Source organism: Harpegnathos saltator, unplaced genomic scaffold, assembly GCF_003227715.2.
Source record: "Harpegnathos saltator strain DR-91 unplaced genomic scaffold, Hsal_v8.6 scaffold779, whole genome shotgun sequence".
NCBI classification, from domain to species: Eukaryota; Metazoa; Arthropoda; class Insecta; order Hymenoptera; family Formicidae; genus Harpegnathos; species Harpegnathos saltator.
The window spans coordinates 765,536-785,752 of record NW_020230625.1 but is presented as its reverse complement, the minus strand read 5'-3'; the positions used below and the strand labels follow the sequence as shown (position 1 = coordinate 785,752).

At 32.3% G+C, this 20,217-nt stretch overlaps 3 protein-coding genes across 3 annotated transcripts; 1 reads left to right on the top strand and 2 right to left on the bottom strand.

Annotated features, from left to right (window-relative positions):
* Window positions 1-3,128: 3,128 nt before the first annotated feature.
* On the bottom strand, window positions 3,129-5,156 carry LOC109503682 (hypothetical protein). The gene has a single exon (XM_019840576.2). It carries the CDS (start codon window positions 4,879-4,881, stop codon window positions 3,310-3,312), a length of 1,572 nt encoding a protein of 523 aa, XP_019696135.1. The 5' UTR covers window positions 4,882-5,156; the 3' UTR covers window positions 3,129-3,309.
* Window positions 5,157-15,064: 9,908 nt separating this feature from the next.
* On the top strand, window positions 15,065-17,202 carry LOC105189964 (uncharacterized). Its single transcript, XM_011152410.3, has 6 exons — window positions 15,065-15,287; window positions 15,390-15,577; window positions 15,651-15,708; window positions 15,800-16,259; window positions 16,399-16,566; window positions 16,691-17,202. The coding sequence occupies exons 1-6, from the start codon at window positions 15,284-15,286 to the stop codon at window positions 16,827-16,829; spliced, it is 1,017 nt and encodes a 338-aa protein (XP_011150712.1). The 5' UTR covers window positions 15,065-15,283; the 3' UTR covers window positions 16,830-17,202.
* A 161-nt stretch (window positions 17,203-17,363) lies between these two features.
* Smyd5 (SET and MYND domain containing, class 5) lies at window positions 17,364-20,072 on the bottom strand. The gene is made up of 5 exons (XM_011152411.3): window positions 19,898-20,072; window positions 19,461-19,753; window positions 19,043-19,358; window positions 17,995-18,172; window positions 17,364-17,907 (listed from the first exon to the last, which is right to left on the bottom strand). The coding sequence occupies exons 1-5, from the start codon at window positions 19,940-19,942 to the stop codon at window positions 17,582-17,584; spliced, it is 1,158 nt and encodes a 385-aa protein (XP_011150713.1). The 5' UTR covers window positions 19,943-20,072; the 3' UTR covers window positions 17,364-17,581.
* Window positions 20,073-20,217: the final 145 nt, after the last annotated feature.

Genomic DNA, 20,217 nt, shown 5'->3' with positions numbered 1-20,217 from the left:
AACATACGAGAAAGAAAACGTATGAGACCAGTCGTGCGATTGAACAACTACGATGTATATTAGAGCGCAGTACAAATGAACGAGAGAGAGGGAAAGAGAGAAAAAAGTTTAACGAACGATCTACTTTACATCATTCTGCATTGTTATATATGTCCCAGGTCGAGCGGAGAATTCGTTTGTTTATGACCCTTACGTTGCACATGGATACAAACGCGCACGTTTAATGGCCCAATTAGTAACTAGTGGCCAAAAGAAAAAGCTTGGTACATAATCGATATCATTACTTGTATGTTTATTATGTGGAGTTTTGTGTGTGCCTTAAGAGATCCTCTATATAAGTGCTTTATTAGAGAAATATTCTTTTCTCTTTTTCTTTATCTTAAAGAATATCGATTGAATATCGTACCATCTCAGCGTGTGTGCATTGCATATTTAAATTCCTGTCAACTTTGGAGCTAGCCATGTTACACGCTCCTCCATTATTTCCCTGGATTTGTTATTTTAACGAGCTAGGCGAATATGAAAGAGGAATATGTATCATTCTCACAATCTTTAAGAATAAGGAACGGAGTAGGATATTATTGTGTTTCACTATTATTCCACTATTATTTCCATTATTATTCACTGTTATTTCATTCGTTATTCTTACTCGTTTTTTCCTTATCGGCAATATAATCGGGCATCTGACAGACTACATAATATCGATATGTAATTAAACATAATTAAATGGATCATGAATCGAGTATGTATCGTGCAAGCACAAACAGTACTGAATAGTACTTATACATTTTTCTTTCTTTCTTTCTCTTTTCTTTCTTTTTTTTTTTGTTAGTACTCAATGAACTCTATTATATACAAAGTACTTATAATTGTATGGCTGAATCGTAGGCCGTGATATATTCCATCGTCTAAAGATTATATTTTTGATAAATATACAGATTACTTTAATGTCACTTTTGATATCTCTGACTTTCACATACACATGTGAATGGCACAGGAGCTCCGTTCCTTCTCCACTCCCAAAACACCTGTCTCTCTTAACTTTATTTTTTATCTATATCATTATAACTTTGGTATTTAAACGAATAAAATTCTAGTATAGTACATTCATTCCCCGAAACTTTTTCGTTAACAACTCTTATAAGCGGAGACCGCCACTTAAGATTTTTCAGAAGATTACTCAAAGTCATGCCCTGGGTGATATATGACAAAGTCAGAAATATCAGTGGTGGCACTAGTAATCTGCACATTTATCATATTTTTCAACGAATGAAGATGAGACGATTGAATTTTTGCTAAAGAAAAATAATTGTAAATTACTTTAAGAGAATAGCTTTTTAGTGGAGTATATTTTAGAGACATTCAGAATCTAAGATATATACATGTGTATGAAACTCGCCTTCTGATTATACAATTTCGCGTCGAGTGACCAGCAACTTTGAGTTAGGAATTCGAACTTGGAAGCCCGTATCGTTAGCGCCATGAAATTCCTAGTTACACAAAATTTGGACACGATAATAATATTGTTAATATCTATTCACACCAGAATCTAATGTTCTCAGCTGTTCTTATGTACAATTTGATTCTTGGATACTTAAACGCGTGATATATACGATAGAGCGACTTAAAACTCCGTAATTATTGTCGACATGAAACATCTTTATCGAAGAGTAGATTTTTGCGTATCTTATAACGTACGTATCTTATAACTTATAATTTCATTACTAACATAGGCCTGGAAACAGCGGAAATAATCGAAGTGACAAACGTTGACTGTTGAAATGCCTCTATACGCAATCCGTATGTGTTGCTCGCAAATTAACTCTGTGTTAACGGAAAAACACTTAAACGAAACTTAATAACTTTATTTGAAACTTTGTGTAGAAGCGTATCATACAAGTTAGGAAGTGCGATTACCTGACATTATTTTCGTAGAGTGTATCGTCGACCGAAGTACTTATCAAAACGAAAAAGGAAAAAAAAAGAAGAGAATAAGAAAGAAACTGCGAATATTACTGATATTTTGTACTATCTAAATAGACATATTACACGTAGAAAAAAGGAATATTATATCTGAAATGCGCGCGTAAAGTGCATTCCGTCATGGCGGGGGATAATAGATCTAGTACTTATACAATAAACTGTTACATCAAATAGATCAAGTTATACAGAGTGAAAGATATAAATATAAACGTGACGTTTTTTACAGAGATGATCTATATAGTGTACATAATACGAGACGAGAAAGTAGAATGTGTAAAAGAGGAGAGTCATATTAGATGTATATTCTTCATTTCTTCCGTCATATTTATTGAAAGATGTCTTACGCGTTACCTTTTTTTTAATAATGATTACATAATTATTCAACATACTGCCATTGTTCATTTTAATTTTAGTCCCGAACAAATCATACTAGTATCTTCATCCAGCGAGAATTATTACAGACAATTAACAAGTTGTTAAAGATTAGTTCATATAAATATATTCTTGATATGCAAAAAAATGATATATAAAATAATATACACATAAGTATGTGTACAAGCGTTTCAAAAAATGTTAATGAAAATGGGAAAACAATTTAAATTCAAAATATTTTATTGTCATTTTATGATTACGTATACAGAGAAAATTTTACAGTAAAAGTTACAGAACACTTGTAGAACACTTGTAGAAAAACATGTCGAGATATTCTGTTTTAATTTATTATCTTCTCATTTCATATGTTATTTATATTTTAGGAACTGAAATTTGTGTTCCTTAACAAATGAAATTCTTTTGACAGTCTATTCCTGCACTATTAAAAAATATAATAAAATTTAAATAAACTTACATAAAAAAGGATTGTATGAAACATACCTATCACATAATATGCTTCCTTAAATTATATATATATATATATATATATATATATATATTTTCATCACATCATCTTTTTATCCATGCAGTGATAAACATCTTTTATGCAACTTTTCATCCATTTTTATTTTCTCAGATTAGTATAAAATTTTAGAAAATCTATATTTTTATATTCTATATAATCATATAATTATATATAGATAATTTCTTCTCTCTACATATGTAATTGTTTTTGGAAAATAAAACAATACATGGTATACAAACAATACATATATAATTAGTATACTGTATATCTCAAAGTGACACAACAGAATATTATATAACTCTAAAGGGATGAAACTTCAATATGAAACCAGAGAGAAATTAATTATCCGATACAATGTAGAAAATAAGTGATAAATATGTTTTATAGATTTATGATATATCACGTGACTTAATTTGCAATTATCTTTATCAAGATTTTAATTTTTTTCGTACCGTTTTTTTAATTTCACTCAATTTAGTCATATCCAAACCTTTTTCTATTAAACTTCGCAATAATGCTATTTTAGTTTCTATAAAATCTATCTTATCTTGCTCCTTTTTTGACCTTTTTCTTGCTTCCTTTTGTGGTGGACAAGTTATAAAGTTTTGTATGATACACCATGGAATTTCTTTATTCACTAATGTAATCATATCCATGTTAACAGTCGAAGAACATAGTGCTTTTCTTTCATTCACAGGCATTTTTACCGTAAATGTTGTTTCTGTCACTTTCTTCATACAGAATGTACTTTGATAATCAATGTTAAGAGTGAACACTACATAGCTATTCTTTGGCAATTTCTCAGGTATATTTAAAGTAAGATAAGTACAATTCCATAACCTACATATCTCAATTTGAGGATTTGCTTCTAGTTTTTTATTATAAGCATACATATTTATTTTCCTTAATTTATCTTGTTCGTCTGTCAACTTCTCATACAGTTTATCTAATTCTTTCACTTTATCACAAATCCTTTCCATAATGAGGTTTGTATTTTGGAACATATCAGCACGAAGTTCAACGCTGTTGTTAATTGACAGAGAATTCTTCAGTGTCTCCACGGAAAGTTCAATTAATTCTCTATTATCTAACAAGCCTAAAATTATATTTGATTTATAATATTGCATACATGTAAATGTCTTTTGTTCTATTTTTGCCTCTTCAACATTATCTGTGGAGAGCTCCTTTCTCATATAATACAGTTTAGACAGATCACAGTACACAATCCATAAGATATCCTCAGACTCTGTACAGAAACTGGCGCAAAGTGTAGAGGTGCACCTAATGTTTCTTCCCAGCCATATCTTCTGAAAGACCAGGTTACAATCTCTACTGTGCATCAGAATCACTGTGTCCATATTAACAAGGAGTAGTACGCCAGCTATCTTGTTTCCTCGCATAACAGGCATGATACGCGAAATAATACCAGCTATATCGGCATAAATCAAATGTACACTATTTCCAGTCCAAACGAACAACTTTCTACCATATCCAATCACACAAATATTTCTCTTCTCTTGCTGGTCATCCGTGAAACATTCAAGGAACCGCTCCTCAGTGTTTGCAGGGATCAGAGGAAGGGAATGCACCTCTTCGGTCGTGTTCGACGCAGTGGGATATTTGAACAACGATCTGGAGTCTTTACTCTGTTTGTTGGAGAGTTTGATGTGATTCTCCTTGGGGACGAGCACCTCGTAGAACTCAGCGCCCATTCCCAGGGCGTTCTTACTCAACACGGCAAATACACCGCCGCGCGCCAGTTTGTAGACACCTCGCGGAGCGCAGAGAACAAAAACTCTGCCGTCGAAGCACTGGACTTGCCTGACAGGAGCTGGCGTCGTGAATACTCGGACGTTGCGCGCCGAGCTGTCATCCGCCATGTACGGAAACATTACGAGCTTTGAGTGGTTGACATTCCAGCAGAAGCAAGTCTCCACTCCATAGAATTCGCACACGATGAAGTCTCGCGGCACGATTTCCGCGTTATCATCGATATACATCCTTGCACTTGATCTAAGTGCAGATTTAAAGTAGGACCGGCGACACACCGTTTTCTTTTTCTTGTGTCTCTTCTAACGGTCATTGCATGCATGAACTTCCTTCAAAAGTCGCCAATCTCCAGATCACTCCAGATTCTTTTCGATTTTTCAAAACGAGAAGCAGAGAGAAGCCTGAGAGCGGCCATGCCGGCGTTTTTGGCGACATGCATTTTGATGACTGATTTTAACGTCATCTGCGCCCATTTGTAGCCGGGAACTACGTTGACTACGCCCATTTGCAGACGCTACCGGTAAAGTCAGTGCTGGGAGATCCAGAGAATTTCCGGGCGTGCGCATTCAACAAACACTGTGGGAGCCTCAGTACCGTATTAATTTGAAAGTATTTTATCGCCCGTAAGATACTATGGATTGAAAATTGCAATCGCATAAATCAGGTAATCTAAATCTTGGTTATTTAAGTTGGTCCAGCTGTAATTTTCAATCTATAGTCTAATACGGGCGTAAGATCCCTCGTTTGAAAGAAAATATGAAGGAATTGTAGGGAGAATAGAAAGGTCTGTGAAAGAAACAGAATACTGTTCATAATTAATAATAAACATATATATATATATGTTTATTAATAATTATATATAATTAATTATATATATATATGTTTATTAATATATATATATATAGGGTGTTATAGAAGTCCCGGAAGAGTAGAATAACTCGAAAAATATAAGTCCTGGAAAAAATGCGAAGTACTGGATTTTTATGATTTTTTCCTGGCTATCTGACAGTGACCTTGGATTTGACCTTGACAATGACCTTGAAGATCATTTCAAGGTCAGGTTAATTTTTTTAAACAGAACCCCATACTTTTGACCCCAGAAATGAAAAGAGCGGAAAATTTTACGTCCGGATATGACCTTGAACACTGCCAAATTTGACCTCTGAAGGTCATATAAAGGTCTAAGCTTGTTTTAGGCTGAAAACATGAATATCTTCGAAAATGCACCTGCTAGGGAGCAATGTTACGCATAAGAATAAGAATGTAGAGGTCAACGAGGAACATTCAGCTGTGACCTTGCCCTTATTCTCAAGGTCATGAGTTAAGATTATTATTAAGGTCAAACCGGACTTTTTTAGGATTGAAAATACTTTTGACTTAAAAGTGTCAAGATTGAAAATTTTTACGTTCGGATATGATGTTTTCAACCTTGACCTTGTTCTCAAAGTTATGTGTCAGTCATATCAAGGTCAATTAATTTTTTTAGGCTGGAAACACATACTTTTATCCCCCCCCCCCATAATGTGAAGAGTGAGATTTTACGTTACGTACGAGATCACACTCCGATTGTTGGTAATTCCTCAATATCGGGCGCCATTTTGGATCGGTCATCTTGAATTTGTAAAATCCAACGTCGGATTCGATTTCAGAAACGACTTCAAAAACTCCTTAAACGAGATCCAATTTTTGTTATTCTTAAATATCGGCCGCTATCTTGAATCGGCCATCTTGAATTTGCAAAATCCGACGTCGGATTCGGTTCCCTCGTTGACCTCTACATTCTTATTCTTATGCGTAACATTGCTCCATAGCAGGTGCATTTTCGAAGATATTCGCATTTTCAGCCTAAAACAAGCTTAGACCTTTATGTGACCTTTAGAGGTCAAATTTGGCAGTGTTTAAGGTCATATTCAAACGTAAAATTTTCCGCTCTTTTCATTTCTGGGGTCAAAAGTATGGGGTCCTGTTTAGAAAAATTAACCTGATCTTGAAATGATCTTCAAGATCATTGTCAAGGTCAAATCCAAGGTCACCGTCAGATAGCCAGGAAAAAATGATAAAAATTTAGTACTTCGCATTTTTCCAGGACTCATATTTTTCGAGTTATTCTGCTCTTTCGGGACTTTTATAACATCCTGTATAATGTATCTTTATAGTATTCACAGAACATTATAACCTTTCATGTCAAAAATTAAAACAACGCAACAACATTCGATATGCGACGAATATCAATATAGACTATGTTTCAAAATTATTAATAATGGAGTATTAATAATAATGGAATATTATAATAGTTAACCCACAAAAGAAATAGTTTGAAACAAATTCAAGGAAGTTTAAACAAAAAATTTTAATTACTAAATCTAAAAAGAACTTTTGAAAAATATTATCTCAAATCCTGTCTTTTATCAACATGGTTTTTCTCAATGAAATAGTTTTTACTTCTAAAAATAATATTGTAAAAATATATTTTAATGAAACAACTCAAAATCGAACAAGAATATTAAACCTAAAGAAATTTTTCTCTATGTGAGTATTGTATAATATACAGGGTGTCCCATTTTAATCCGGCCGGCTGAATAAAATTCGAGGATATTTTCCAGAAAAAATGTCAGACAAATGTTGCTCAGTTCTAAGGGGGACATTCGATGCCATCAACAATTTTGACCTCGGGTGAAGGGTTCAAGGTCATTCAAGGTCAACTTTTTTTTCTTAAATGGGAACCCCTATTTTTCACATCAGCAATCGATTCTACATAAAAAAATGAAACTTTTGTCTGAAGCATTTTTTTTTTATAACGTAAACTAATTTCACTTATTCAGCCTCCAAAATTGAAATTTTCAAACTTTCTGAATTTTTTACTCGAGAATGGTGGGGTTTGGGAGGGAAATTGCAGAAGACAAAAAGTTCTTGGAATGCTGCAAGGAATTCACTCGAATTTTCGCCTAGTTGATCGTGCACTTTTTTCCGCCAATGTTCTACCTGTCAGGAGGTACCTCGAAAAAAGTGCACGATCAACTATGCGAAAATTCGAGTGAATTCCTTGCAGCATTCCAAGAACTTTTTGTCTTCTGCAATTTCCCCCCAAACCCCACCATTCTCGAGTAAAAAATTCAGAAAGTTTGAAAACTTCAATTTTGGAGGCTGAATAAGTGAAATTAGTTTGCGTTATAAAAAAAAATGCTTCAGACAAAAGTTTCATTTTTTTACGTAGAATCAATTGCCGAAAAATAGAGGTTCCCATTTAAGAAAAAAAAAGTTGACCTTGAATGACTTTGAACCCTTCACCCGAGGTCAAAATTGTTGATGGCATCGAATGTCCCCCTTAGAACTGAGCAACATTTGTCTGACATTTTTTTCTGGAAAATATCCTCGAATTTTATTCAGCCGGCCGAATTAAAATGCGACACCCTGTATAAGCTTTCTTAAACGTTTAAATAGTATAAGTGCGGATATCTCCACGAAAATAGGAACATTGTGTCCACATGAAATCTATGTGGTTTTGTGGATTCCACGTGAATGCAACGAATGCGTTCCACGTAGATTCGATGTACTTTTTTGTGGGGATATACATATCAGTATACAGGGTGAAGAAAAAACCACGGGATCCCTGAAAATTTCGAAAAATATACACTTTATAAAAAAATATTTCAGACAAAAGTTGTAGCGTTGAAGAAGATCTATTTACCGATCTTAACAATTTGACCTTGGGTGGTGTCATCAAGGTGAAGACAAGGTCATCTCGGATTTTTTAAATGGAACCCCAATTTTTTATTGCATATTCTTATAGCCCTTCTTCAGACCTTTTTAAAGCACCATAGTTTTATCCAATTTGAATAAGCTGTTTCGAAGTTATCGAGTTTTTTAAAGTAAGATATCTAGCCAACTAAGGCAAGGTCGTAGGATGATCCGGCCAACTAAGGCAAGATCGGAGGATGATCCGGCCAACTAAGGTAAGATCGTAGGATGATCCGGCCAACTAAGGCAAGATCGTAGGATGATCCGGCCAACTAAGGCAAGATCGGGAGTTGTCCGGCCAACTAAGGCAATACTGGAAAGCTTTAAAGTAATTGTTCAAAATGTCCGCCATCAACAGTTTGACAATAAACTAATCTATCGTAAAAAAATGAAACAGCTTTTTGAATGTAATCAGCAGGAATAAGAGCAGCGTCATTAAGAATTCGATTTCGTAAGTCATACTTAACCGACACCTAATACTGATGCCCACTGCTTAACCACTCAATATTTAGTGTCTACACCAATAATACACCGAATATTGACGGTTACATCCAACCGACATCCAATATTGATTGTCTACACCAAAATAATAATGAATATTGATGGTTATACCCAATTGACACTCAATATTGAGAATCTACATCAAAGTTACATCGAAAATTTGGTAGTCACACCCAACCGACATTCAACATTGATGCTCAACACTCAACTAACACCGAATGTTGACAGTTAACACTCAACTTTTATGGTAAACACCCAAATTTCAATGTTTACATCCAAAATTGAGGATTTTTTTTCATAAGGGGTACTACATGATGTGACACGATATGACCAAAGCTTTCTGTTATTTTTTAATGAATGTTACATATTGTTTAGAATGTATGTTATTAAAGTGTGTATTATACCATGTGACACGATATGACACGACCAAAGATTGCTTTTTTATGAACGAATTTTATTAGTTAAAATGTATGTTTTTATATATATATATTTATATAAATAAAGTTTTTTTATACATACATATATATACATATGTGTTTATTCCAGAGTGAAGCAAAATATGAAGGCAAAATAAGAAAAAGCTAAATGTAAACAAGTATTAGGCAATAATTTCGTATTATTATATAAATTTTATAAATTATATAATATAAATTTAAAGTTATATACGTAAATATATATCTTAAATATAAAAATATTGCAAACCCTTGTTTACATTAAGCTTTTTCTTATTTTATATCTTCATATGCTTGTAATATTTATTGATCCAAAACAAAAATATTCTTATATGTAATATTACGCTGTGATTATAGGAATAATGCATTATTGCAATTTCGTTACATTGCAATATTGTTATAATGTTTCGTTGCAATCATTTCTGAAAGCGGACATTTTAACGTTGCTGCAGTCTCGAAACAACGTTGCAGCAACATTTCGCAATGTATTTGCAATGTTGCAATATTGCAAGGAAATGTTGCTACAATGTTCCTGCAATCTTACTGTGCTGTATGGGCGTTATTCGAATGAAAAACGTTGTAAAATTTGTGAATTTCATTGATATATATCCATATAGAACAAATATCCAATATGTATGTCATGAATATTCTCTAGATATCGCGATATCTATAGGATATCCATTGAATGTATTTTGGATATTTGTTCAGTATGGGCAGACTTCAGTAACTCATGAAGCAGCCGCAGTGTACAAATAGAATGGGTGAAAAAACAAATAGAATGGGTGGTTATACCATTTTGTAATTTTCTCAACATTTACTCTGTAATTAATTAAAATATATAAGCGAATGAACGCACGGAAAGAGATACAACGAGCTCTAAAAAACGTTTACTTCTTAGCAACGATAAGTAACAACTCATTTCGGAGGTACGCGGCCTTGTGTTATCTGCAAATGACATGCAAAGCAGAATTCACGACGAAATTTCGTGAATGTGAAATAATATTTTTGAATACATTTTATGCTAGGATATTATTATTATAATCAAAGTCGCAAAGATGAGATATGAATTAATAAATTTTTACTAAAAATAGAAATCTGTAGAAATTTGTATATAGATGTAAATATTTGTAGAGAAATTTGTTTTTTTGTAGAATTTTATATAAAATAATACCACAAATTACAATATTCTATAACCTAGAAATCATTGCAAGTAATATTTTGTAAAAATCTACAATTTTATTGAAGCAATTACAAAAATATACATATTTAAAAAATTGAAAGACAACAAAGTCTGTAGAAATAAAAATATTTTTTGTAGAATATTATAAATATTTAGAAATATCTATGCACATCTACAAGAATTTTCATATCGTAAAACTACGTAATTTTAAATCCAATGCAGTTTCTCATAAAATACAACAATTTTTTACATATAATTGCAAATACCGATTTATTTTTACGGCTGTACAATGTATTACAATTACTGCTAATTAATATTTGTACTTTTCACTAAAATAGTACAAATTTGTACACAAATTTATTAAAAATTATTTATTATTAATATTATTCATTTAATTGAAGAAGTTATTAATATTGAATAAATGTTAGTAGATTTGTGTATAAGTTATATATTTAACTAAAAATAATTGTTTTATCAGTTTTTAATTGTTTGAGGTGGAAAAGGGTAATTGAAGATATTATAATTATTTGTAACAATATGTAAATCAATTAATGTTTGTACCAAAATCTTCACAGTACAATATACTATTTTTCGTGAACATGGATTGTTGTACACAAAAAATAGTATACTGCATTGTAACAATTTTTGTGAAAACATCTATTCAAGTATATATTGTTGGAAATATAATATAAACTACGCGTTTTCACAAAACATAAAAAAAATTTACACAACTATTTCCATTGTAACATTTCTTTATTTATACAACACTTATTTCGACATAAAAAATACGTAGAACATCGCTAATAATAGAAATTGACGTAATTTTGCCCTGTAATTTGTAGATCAAATCGTAGCAATGTAATTATAAGTTTCGACCGAAAACTACGAAAATCTACAAAATTCTAATTCTAGCATTTCATTGTAGTATACTATATTTTTATGGACATAGGAATTTGTAGAATATCAGTATTTTTTGTAGTTTGACGTAGTTTTGCTGAGAATTTTATAAATCAAGTATACAATAGAAAAGTACAACAAATTATAAGTGTTCCAATTCTAGCATTTTTATATAGATTTTTGTAGCACATTGTAAATTCAAATAAATTTTTTTAAGGACTTCGTAAATTTATGTAGAATTTCATAGTTTCTGACACTTATTTTTGGTCGTTTTTGTACTTTATTTTTATTTTTTTGTATAAATTTGTAAAATTTTTTCCGCCAGGGTACCTTAATAAAATATTTTTATATATTATATATAACAATATACCCGCCTTTTCTGCCTCTTCCGCCTCTGCCCCCTCTGCCGCCTCTACCGCCTCTGCCAACCCTATTGTTAGTTCCTCTGTTTCGTCTTCCTCGTCCCCTCTCCGTTAGCTGTAGCAGCATCGAGAGTTGTGCCTGAAGACTGAAAAATATACATATATGCACACATATAAACAGAGAATCCGGTAAGTCATCAAGCAGCAGCCATGTACAAATAGATTTTGTAAAACTGAAGTGATATATTACAGCTAAAATCACGAGATATAAAAAGAACAGAAAAAGTTTTTTTATTTATTGCACGATCGCGAACGAGAATACCGCGCGAATGACGATCAAGAAACTGATATACGATTTATATCGATATATAAATATATGGTAATAAGATGAAATTTTTTGTACTCAAAATTATTTTCCCCAAATATTTCAACGTTACGTTGGTATTTATACTCCGGCAAGCGTTTTCTAGAGTAGTTGTATTCGTGTGTTGCATTTAAAGTGTGCGTGACGTACGTGTGCATACACGCACCGTGCACACACACACACACACGCACACACACACACACACACACACACACACACACACACACACACACACACACATACACACGCGCGCGCACACGACACAGAAACTGCTCCCGTCTATCCGCCTGAGGCCTCGCCCACCGCTCGGCTCTTTTGACGAGCCAAGCGAGAGAGAGAAAGATAGAATGTGTTCGTTCCATCTCCTTCTAACTCGCAACGTTGCCGAGACTATGCTTCCCGACACACGGCCGAGACTGATGTTTCCCTCTTAGTGTGAATCCATTATTCATAAATAGGTTAGAATAATTGAATTTCCTACTTCGAATATTCTACAAATATATATTTTCATAATTACTTTAAATAAATATTTATAATTTTCCTAAAATTTAACAACTTTTTGTTTTTTAATGTAATTATTTAATATTTTATAAAATTATATTATCTGATAAAATATTGTTGACTGTCTCACACGACACTGCTAAGTTAGCCTACTCTACTCTACTCGATTTATCGAACAGCATTAAGTTGTCATAAATCATGAAGATTGTAGATGATCGTGCCTATCATACCTTTCAGTCTTAGTGGAACTAACTCGAGTTCGATTTATCATAAACACCCCGTGACGTGCGAGCACAGATGTCTATACTATACTAGATTGCTAACTTCTCAAAAGAGCTGTGTCCCGCCCATTTTCCAGTTCGGCCATGAAGACCGCCAAGCATGGCGGCGGTATGTGTTTGTAGTGTGTATGTGAATACCCGATGCGTATGTAGTAGTGCGTGGTAGTGCGTATGTGACACCTGATGTGTCTACTACTATTTATGTTAGTAAAACTGCAAATCTACAAACGAGATAATGCCGAATAAATATTGTAAATTTCAAAAATACGAACAAGAAAGAATATCATTTAAAGATGTGTGTATTAATAAGGTGTTACTAATCTAAGTGTTTGGTAAAGGTTAAAATTAAATTGAATATATACAGTTCAAAATATGTCAAAGTATTTGTATTAATATTTTTTACATATATATAAAGAATAAAACGCAACTTATGTGTTATTAAATAATATTAATTTTGTCTTAATATTAAATTTGTGTCTGTTACTTGCAGGATTTCTATCTTTCGTTGTTTTTGTAAGTGAATACATTCTAATATTAATAATATTAATAATATTAACATAATATTAATAATATTAACAATGTTTAATTGCAAGATAACCCTCACATATTACAAACCTCGAACATTTATTATATATAAATGTATTCTACTTACTTAAATAAGTAATATCCTTTTTTATTCGTATTATTGCAATTAACAATGCAACATGTACTTGGCATTATCTCGTTTATATATTTGCAGTTTGACTAATATAAATAGCAGTAAATACGACACATCAGTGTAGACACATCAGGTATCACATACTTACAGTACAGCACTACTACACACGCATCGGATACTCACGTACGCACTACAAACACACACCGCCGCCATGTTTTGGCGGTCTTCATGGCCGAACCGGAAAATAGGCGGGACACAGCTCTTATGTAGGTCAAAGATCGAAGTTAGCAATCTAGTATAGTATAGACATCTATGCGTGCGAGAAAATGACCTAAGAATCTTTTTTCAAAAATCACTCTGTAGCTCCTTTTGCAAGCGATCCTCTTAATTTAAAATATCATAATTATGAAATGATCCTCTTCGTATTTTGTTCAAACAACGAAAAATGCTTTTGCTTAAGGTGCCAATTCATGGGAGCGTCGAGCGTCAAAGCGTCCAACTAATCAGTTTTTTATTTCTTATTTCACGGATAAAAACAAGGAACTTTGATTGGTTGGACGCTTTGACGCTCGACGCTCCCATGTAATGGCACCTTAATGGCAGCTTAAAGGCCATCACACGTAACTGACCAATCACAGTCGATTATTATAATGTCACAAGAGAAAGGATCGACTGTGATTGGTCAGTTTTCTTACAACCTTACGGTTACGGTTAAAATTTTTCTATGTGTGATGACCCTAAAGGCCATTGCACGTACAAAAGTTTTAGTCGTAACCGTAAGTCCGTAAGCAAATTAACCAATCACAATTCGTATATTTCGAGATGCTGGATTGTGATTGGTCAATTTGCTTACGGTCTCACGATTACGTCTAAAATTTTTTTACGTGCAATGGCCTTTAAGGCCATCATACGTAGAAAAATTTTAACCGTAGCCGTAAAGTTGTAAGAAAACTGACCAATCACAGTCGATCCATTCTCTTGTGACATTATAATAATCGACTGTGATTGGTCAGTTTTCTTACAACTTTACGGCTACGGTTAAAATTTTTCTATGTGTGATGGCCCTTACTGTTCACGCTTTCTTCTTAAGGTTCGTCTACATTAGCTGTAAGAGTAAGGCTGTAAGATTGCAAGACACGAAATGAAATATTTTCATTCGCTGACAGCTTACATTACAGCCTTACAGCCTTACTCTTATAACTAATGTAGACGAGCCTTAAGGTCATTCTACAATACGTGTCGTAAGTTGTAAGCTGTAAGAATTGGCGAATCACAGTCGATTATTACAAAAATAATCGGCTATAATTGGTCAGTTCTTACGGCTTACAACTTACGACACGTATTGTAGAATGACCTTGAGGTCTGGTCTACAATAGGTGTTGTAAGCTGTAAGCCGTAAGAACTAACCAATTATAGCTGATTATTTTTGTAATAATCGACTGTGATTCGCCAATTCTTACGGCTTACAAGTTACGACACGTATTGTAGATCAGGCCTTACTGCTTACGGCCATTGTAGACCACGCTTAACGTTATGGTAGCTCCAACCTAAATGCATGCAAACGTACGTTGGAAAAGTATGCCGATTGTCATAAGCATGTAATTTGACTTAAAAGTTAAATGAATTTGAATATTACAACATTATTGAATCTACAGCAATTATATTAATTGCACAACGGTGTTATTTACAGCAAAAAATATGGGTTAGTATAAACGTAAAGTGAGCGATTGGACTGTAAAGTATTTTGAAGGTTATGCGGTTTGTGATTAGTAATTGAATAACCGTTTTATTTTAAATATCATAGCATCATTGCCAATTATTCAGCGTCAAATAAACAACGTGATAAGAAGGTTCAAATTCGAAGAGTTGGAACGTGATGTAATGCCAATTTTCCCAGAGATAACTTGGAGTCGTGTCAAGTCGAAATTAGTCAAAAACCACAAAAATTTTACTTGTATCAATGTTGTGCGTGTCATTGAAGAAGCTATTAATGTAAGTACTAACTTAATCCATATAAAATTTGTTATAATAATATTTTTATATTTGACTTATGTTATTTTTGTAGATTGCAAATTTAAAAAAGAAAGATCTATATGACAGATTAGCCATACTAGAAGTGACAGGTAAAATAATGATTTTATCTATATCTATACATATGTATGATTTATCCTAATTATTAATCTTTATTTATGCAAGTAACGCATAATGTTTTAGATATAAGTAGACACAATAAAAGAAAGACATGGTATGGTTATGAATTAACAAATTTAAACAAATTAATAACCTATGTTGGAAAACGTAAACTTGAAGAAAATATCACAGCTGAGTTCTATTCGAATGGTATACAAGTAAATGTAAAAGTTGTAACATATAATGATATCACGTTTGTATATATCAAAGAGCAGAAGAAGAAACAATCTATATCTGTTACACCACTCTTCTTTGCTGTATTTTTGGGACACAAATATTTTTTCTGTTCGAAGAAAAATGTTTCTAGTGATTTTATACAAGCAATAGCTACTACCTTGGGCTATAAAGACAGCAAGAGAATTAAACTTACAGGTAGAGATATCAGATCTTTGATGAGAATGTTATGGAACAAACAACAAGGTGTTTTACATGCTGCAGATCTTAATCGATCATTGGTATATGAAGCATCTGATCCTATCATCAAGTAAGATCATATTTCCTCCATCTTTGTATAACACAACCAAAATATGTATTATAGTTATTATCTATTGTAGGTATTTTGCAACTAAATTGTATGTATTATATAATATGTCATCGTATATAACAAGTGATTTTTACTATAGAAACACTGGTATAAATTATACACAAACTACACAACGGACAAACTATGCGAAACAGTGTTTTGGTGAAGATCCTCCAACTTTGGAATCGCTGGTTATACGAGGACCACAAGAATCTATACAACATCGTGATCTGGCCCTCGTATCACCCTTTGATACTATACATATGAAGTAAGAATAATATCTTATATGTGTATTTTTATTAAATTAACAGATAAAGATATAATCGTAAAATTGATCATTAGATTTAAATTTTTTGTACATTATCATTCGTTCTTATTTCTTATTGTTTTAGTTGGGAATTTCGTAGCCACAATGTAGCCAGATTCTTGTCCAATTTAATTGAAAAACGTATATTTGTATTGCCATTACCCGAATATATAACCAATCTTATAACACTAGGTAAGAACGAATTGACACTTCAAGCCTGCTGACACTTAGTAATGAGAATAATGACACTTTTATAAAAAAGTAATCATTCAATAACTCGCATATAATGCTTACTACTGATTATTATTAGTATATTGAAAAAAATTGTACTTAGCGTAATTGTGACCATTGCAGTAAATGGCTGTAAAATGTTTTATAAATAATAACACCCGCGTGCGTGTATAGTTTTCACGGAATTCTAAAATTAGTTCTTTTGTATAAAGAGAAGGTGTTAAGTCTGCATAAGGTCTACAGAAATTGAATCATGAGTAGATAATAAATAATAATCTAAACCTGTGTAAAAAGTACAATGCGACAATGATGGAGCAGCAGTAAAAAATTAATATTTATTGTAACTAACCAATAAAGATAAAAGATCTAAAATGTTAAGTTTTTATTATATATTTCATATTATTACATAGATATATATGTATATATATATATATATATTATTAAAACTTTTATCATATCAATAAAAGTACTTTTCTCAAAATTTCATTCAGGCTTATATATTTATATTATATAGCTTATATTAAATAGTATACTATATATATATATGGATGTTATTATATCTACACTACACACATTGTTGATCTTTACAATAAATGCTCAGTGTGCATAATACTCAGATGAATTGTAACAAAGAGAGGATGTTAGATAATCGTTACGTGTTCATGGTAAGTTAAATCTTATTATTCAATATATCCGTAAATTTGCGTATTACAGATTATTATATCTCAATATTTCTCGTATGCCTTCAACTACATTCGTCTTCCACTTCTTCTTCATCTGAAGTCATGTCAGGATCATTGGCTTGCGACTGACATTTGTCGCAATGACAAACGAACAGATACAGAGAACTTAATGCCTTCTGCCTGGAATATCTACTTCTCTCAAGCTCGCACTCCTCGAGATAACTCGTACAGATTTCCTCTTCAGGTTGTATGTCCCGTATCGCCCTCAACACTAATGTGTTATTCGAATAAGGAAACTCAACACTTGCATTCGGCATACAACTGTGGTTCACTGCTGATTGCAGAATATAGAGACCAGATCCTTCATTATCTAAAAATGAACCTACCACTGATAGAAAAAAAAAATAAAAACTTTAGTTCATACTAGGATATAATATTCAGTCGACACTTCTGTGATGAAAAATATGTAAATTACCTTCTTCCATTTCATCGTAAATTCGATCTATCAATTTATCAATAAAAATTCTTTGATCTTTATGCATATCTAGAGCTGAAACATTTTTTACCCAACGACTGAATGGACTTGTACCGATTCCTTGTGAGTTCATTCCTACCAAGGCTAATAAACTCTTAAATCCATCTGGTGTAAACCACTAGAAACCATAACATTAACATTACTATGCATATTTAAATATTATCATATAGCTATGTTATTATTATTAGTATATGTAGAGTGTAGTCAAAATTATGGTACAACCAGAAGAGATGATTCTACATAAAAAATAAGCTAAAAATGTAGAATAAATTTTTTTCATAAACCTTATTTTTGAGAAAATCAACTTTGAAATTCTATCAAATATATTATATAGTGATAAGAATTTCTTTATTTTACTAAGAAATAAGATGTTAAAAATGTCTCCTTATTATGTAACACACAGGTGCAGTACTTTATATAAAAATTGCTGAATTCTTGCCAATATAGATTAAGCTTTTATAGTTTCAAATACTTGAATGATATATATCTTTTTTTGATTTCTTCTTCAATTTTGATCCTATATAATATGAACTAAATTCTTTATGTTTCCAAATTAAGTGGTGTAAGATCAGGTAACTATAAAAGTCAATACACTATTTTGCCATAAATTTTTAATTTAATAAATCTCAAACTTCCCAACTATGAATCATTATCATATCGAAAAATTAGTTTTATATGATAGTTTGACACAAACTGAGAAATGGAACTGAGACAAGGAGAGAACATAGTCGATATCTGATGAGTAGTCTGATTTGATGAGATAGTCGATATCTATGAGAAATATTTTATAAAGGTTAATGTCAAACCGTATGACAGATATAAATTATACATGTTTACCTGATAAAACTTCAAAGTTCATTTTTCCAAAAATAAAACTTTATGTGAAAAAATTTACTCTATATTTTTTCATTTATTTTTTCATGTGAAATCATTCCTTTTTTGGTACCACGATTTTAGCTGTACTCTGTATATGTATACATTAACATACATGTGCAGTATACTCAATGTTGAGAGCTTTCTTCATCATTTCCCGGAGAATGTCAATGTGTTCTACAAATTTCCCTCTTGAGAAATTATGTTCAATCGGATGCATATCGTTCACAGTACGATGGCAAAATTGTGAAAACATTGAGCAGATATCCTGCTTATCGTTTGCTTGATTAACCATAGCAACTATTCTTGCTAGCAACATAATTGTTGCAGTTTCCGGTGGATAATGTATTTGTTTCCATGTTTCATTTAATTGGGTTAAAGGATGACTCTCATCTTTAACTCTTGATTGCAGGCACAATGTACTATGATATCTAAAATATATATGCAGTATGATATATATATATATATCAAAATATTTCACAAATAAGTTGTGAAATATAATTGTATCATTGAGAAATACAATTTATAATTACCTCTGGAATGCTTCATCTTGACATTCTCTGCTACAATACTTGGTCCCACATGAGGGACACTCAGTCATCAGATTCTTATTCGTTTCACAGCATTCGCTATTAGGTAAAGCAATGTTTGGATTTCCTGTTAGCCGCTGAGCATTTTCTTCAGCAGTTTCCAATGGTCTCATACAATGATCACAGGCTAAATATCCGTAGTCAGAGTTCCATGAAAACTGACAAGAGACTACAGGCTTCTCTTCTAATATGATATCTCCTTCCTTATATCCACGTTTGGAGAATATCCCTTTACCCTAAATTATAAGGTACACAAATCAACAATTAGAAATATACAAGGGTATCGTCAATTAATAACAATTAAAGAGTCCGATTCTACAGAAAAATGTCATGATGAATCACAGGGGCACCATGTGCAAATAATTACTGTCAGATCTTACCTTTTCATTGTTCACTATTTTGATAAAAAAGCCTTTGTCCTCCATAATTGCGTATTAGACTGTATCAACGATTGAGGAAGTTAACAAGAGAAAGACCCACCTAAGCTCACGTTTAAATTCTAACCCTCGAATATATGTCGATAGCCATGAAGATTTGTCACGAATGTACTACTAAATTCAAAACGACTACTATAAGCGAGAAGCTCGCATTTTCTGATAAACATGTACCCCGTATAATAAATCTTTAAATAAATATAAAATTTCTAAATTAATATTTCAATGCATTTATGAAATATACTCATTGATTTATTTACATGTTT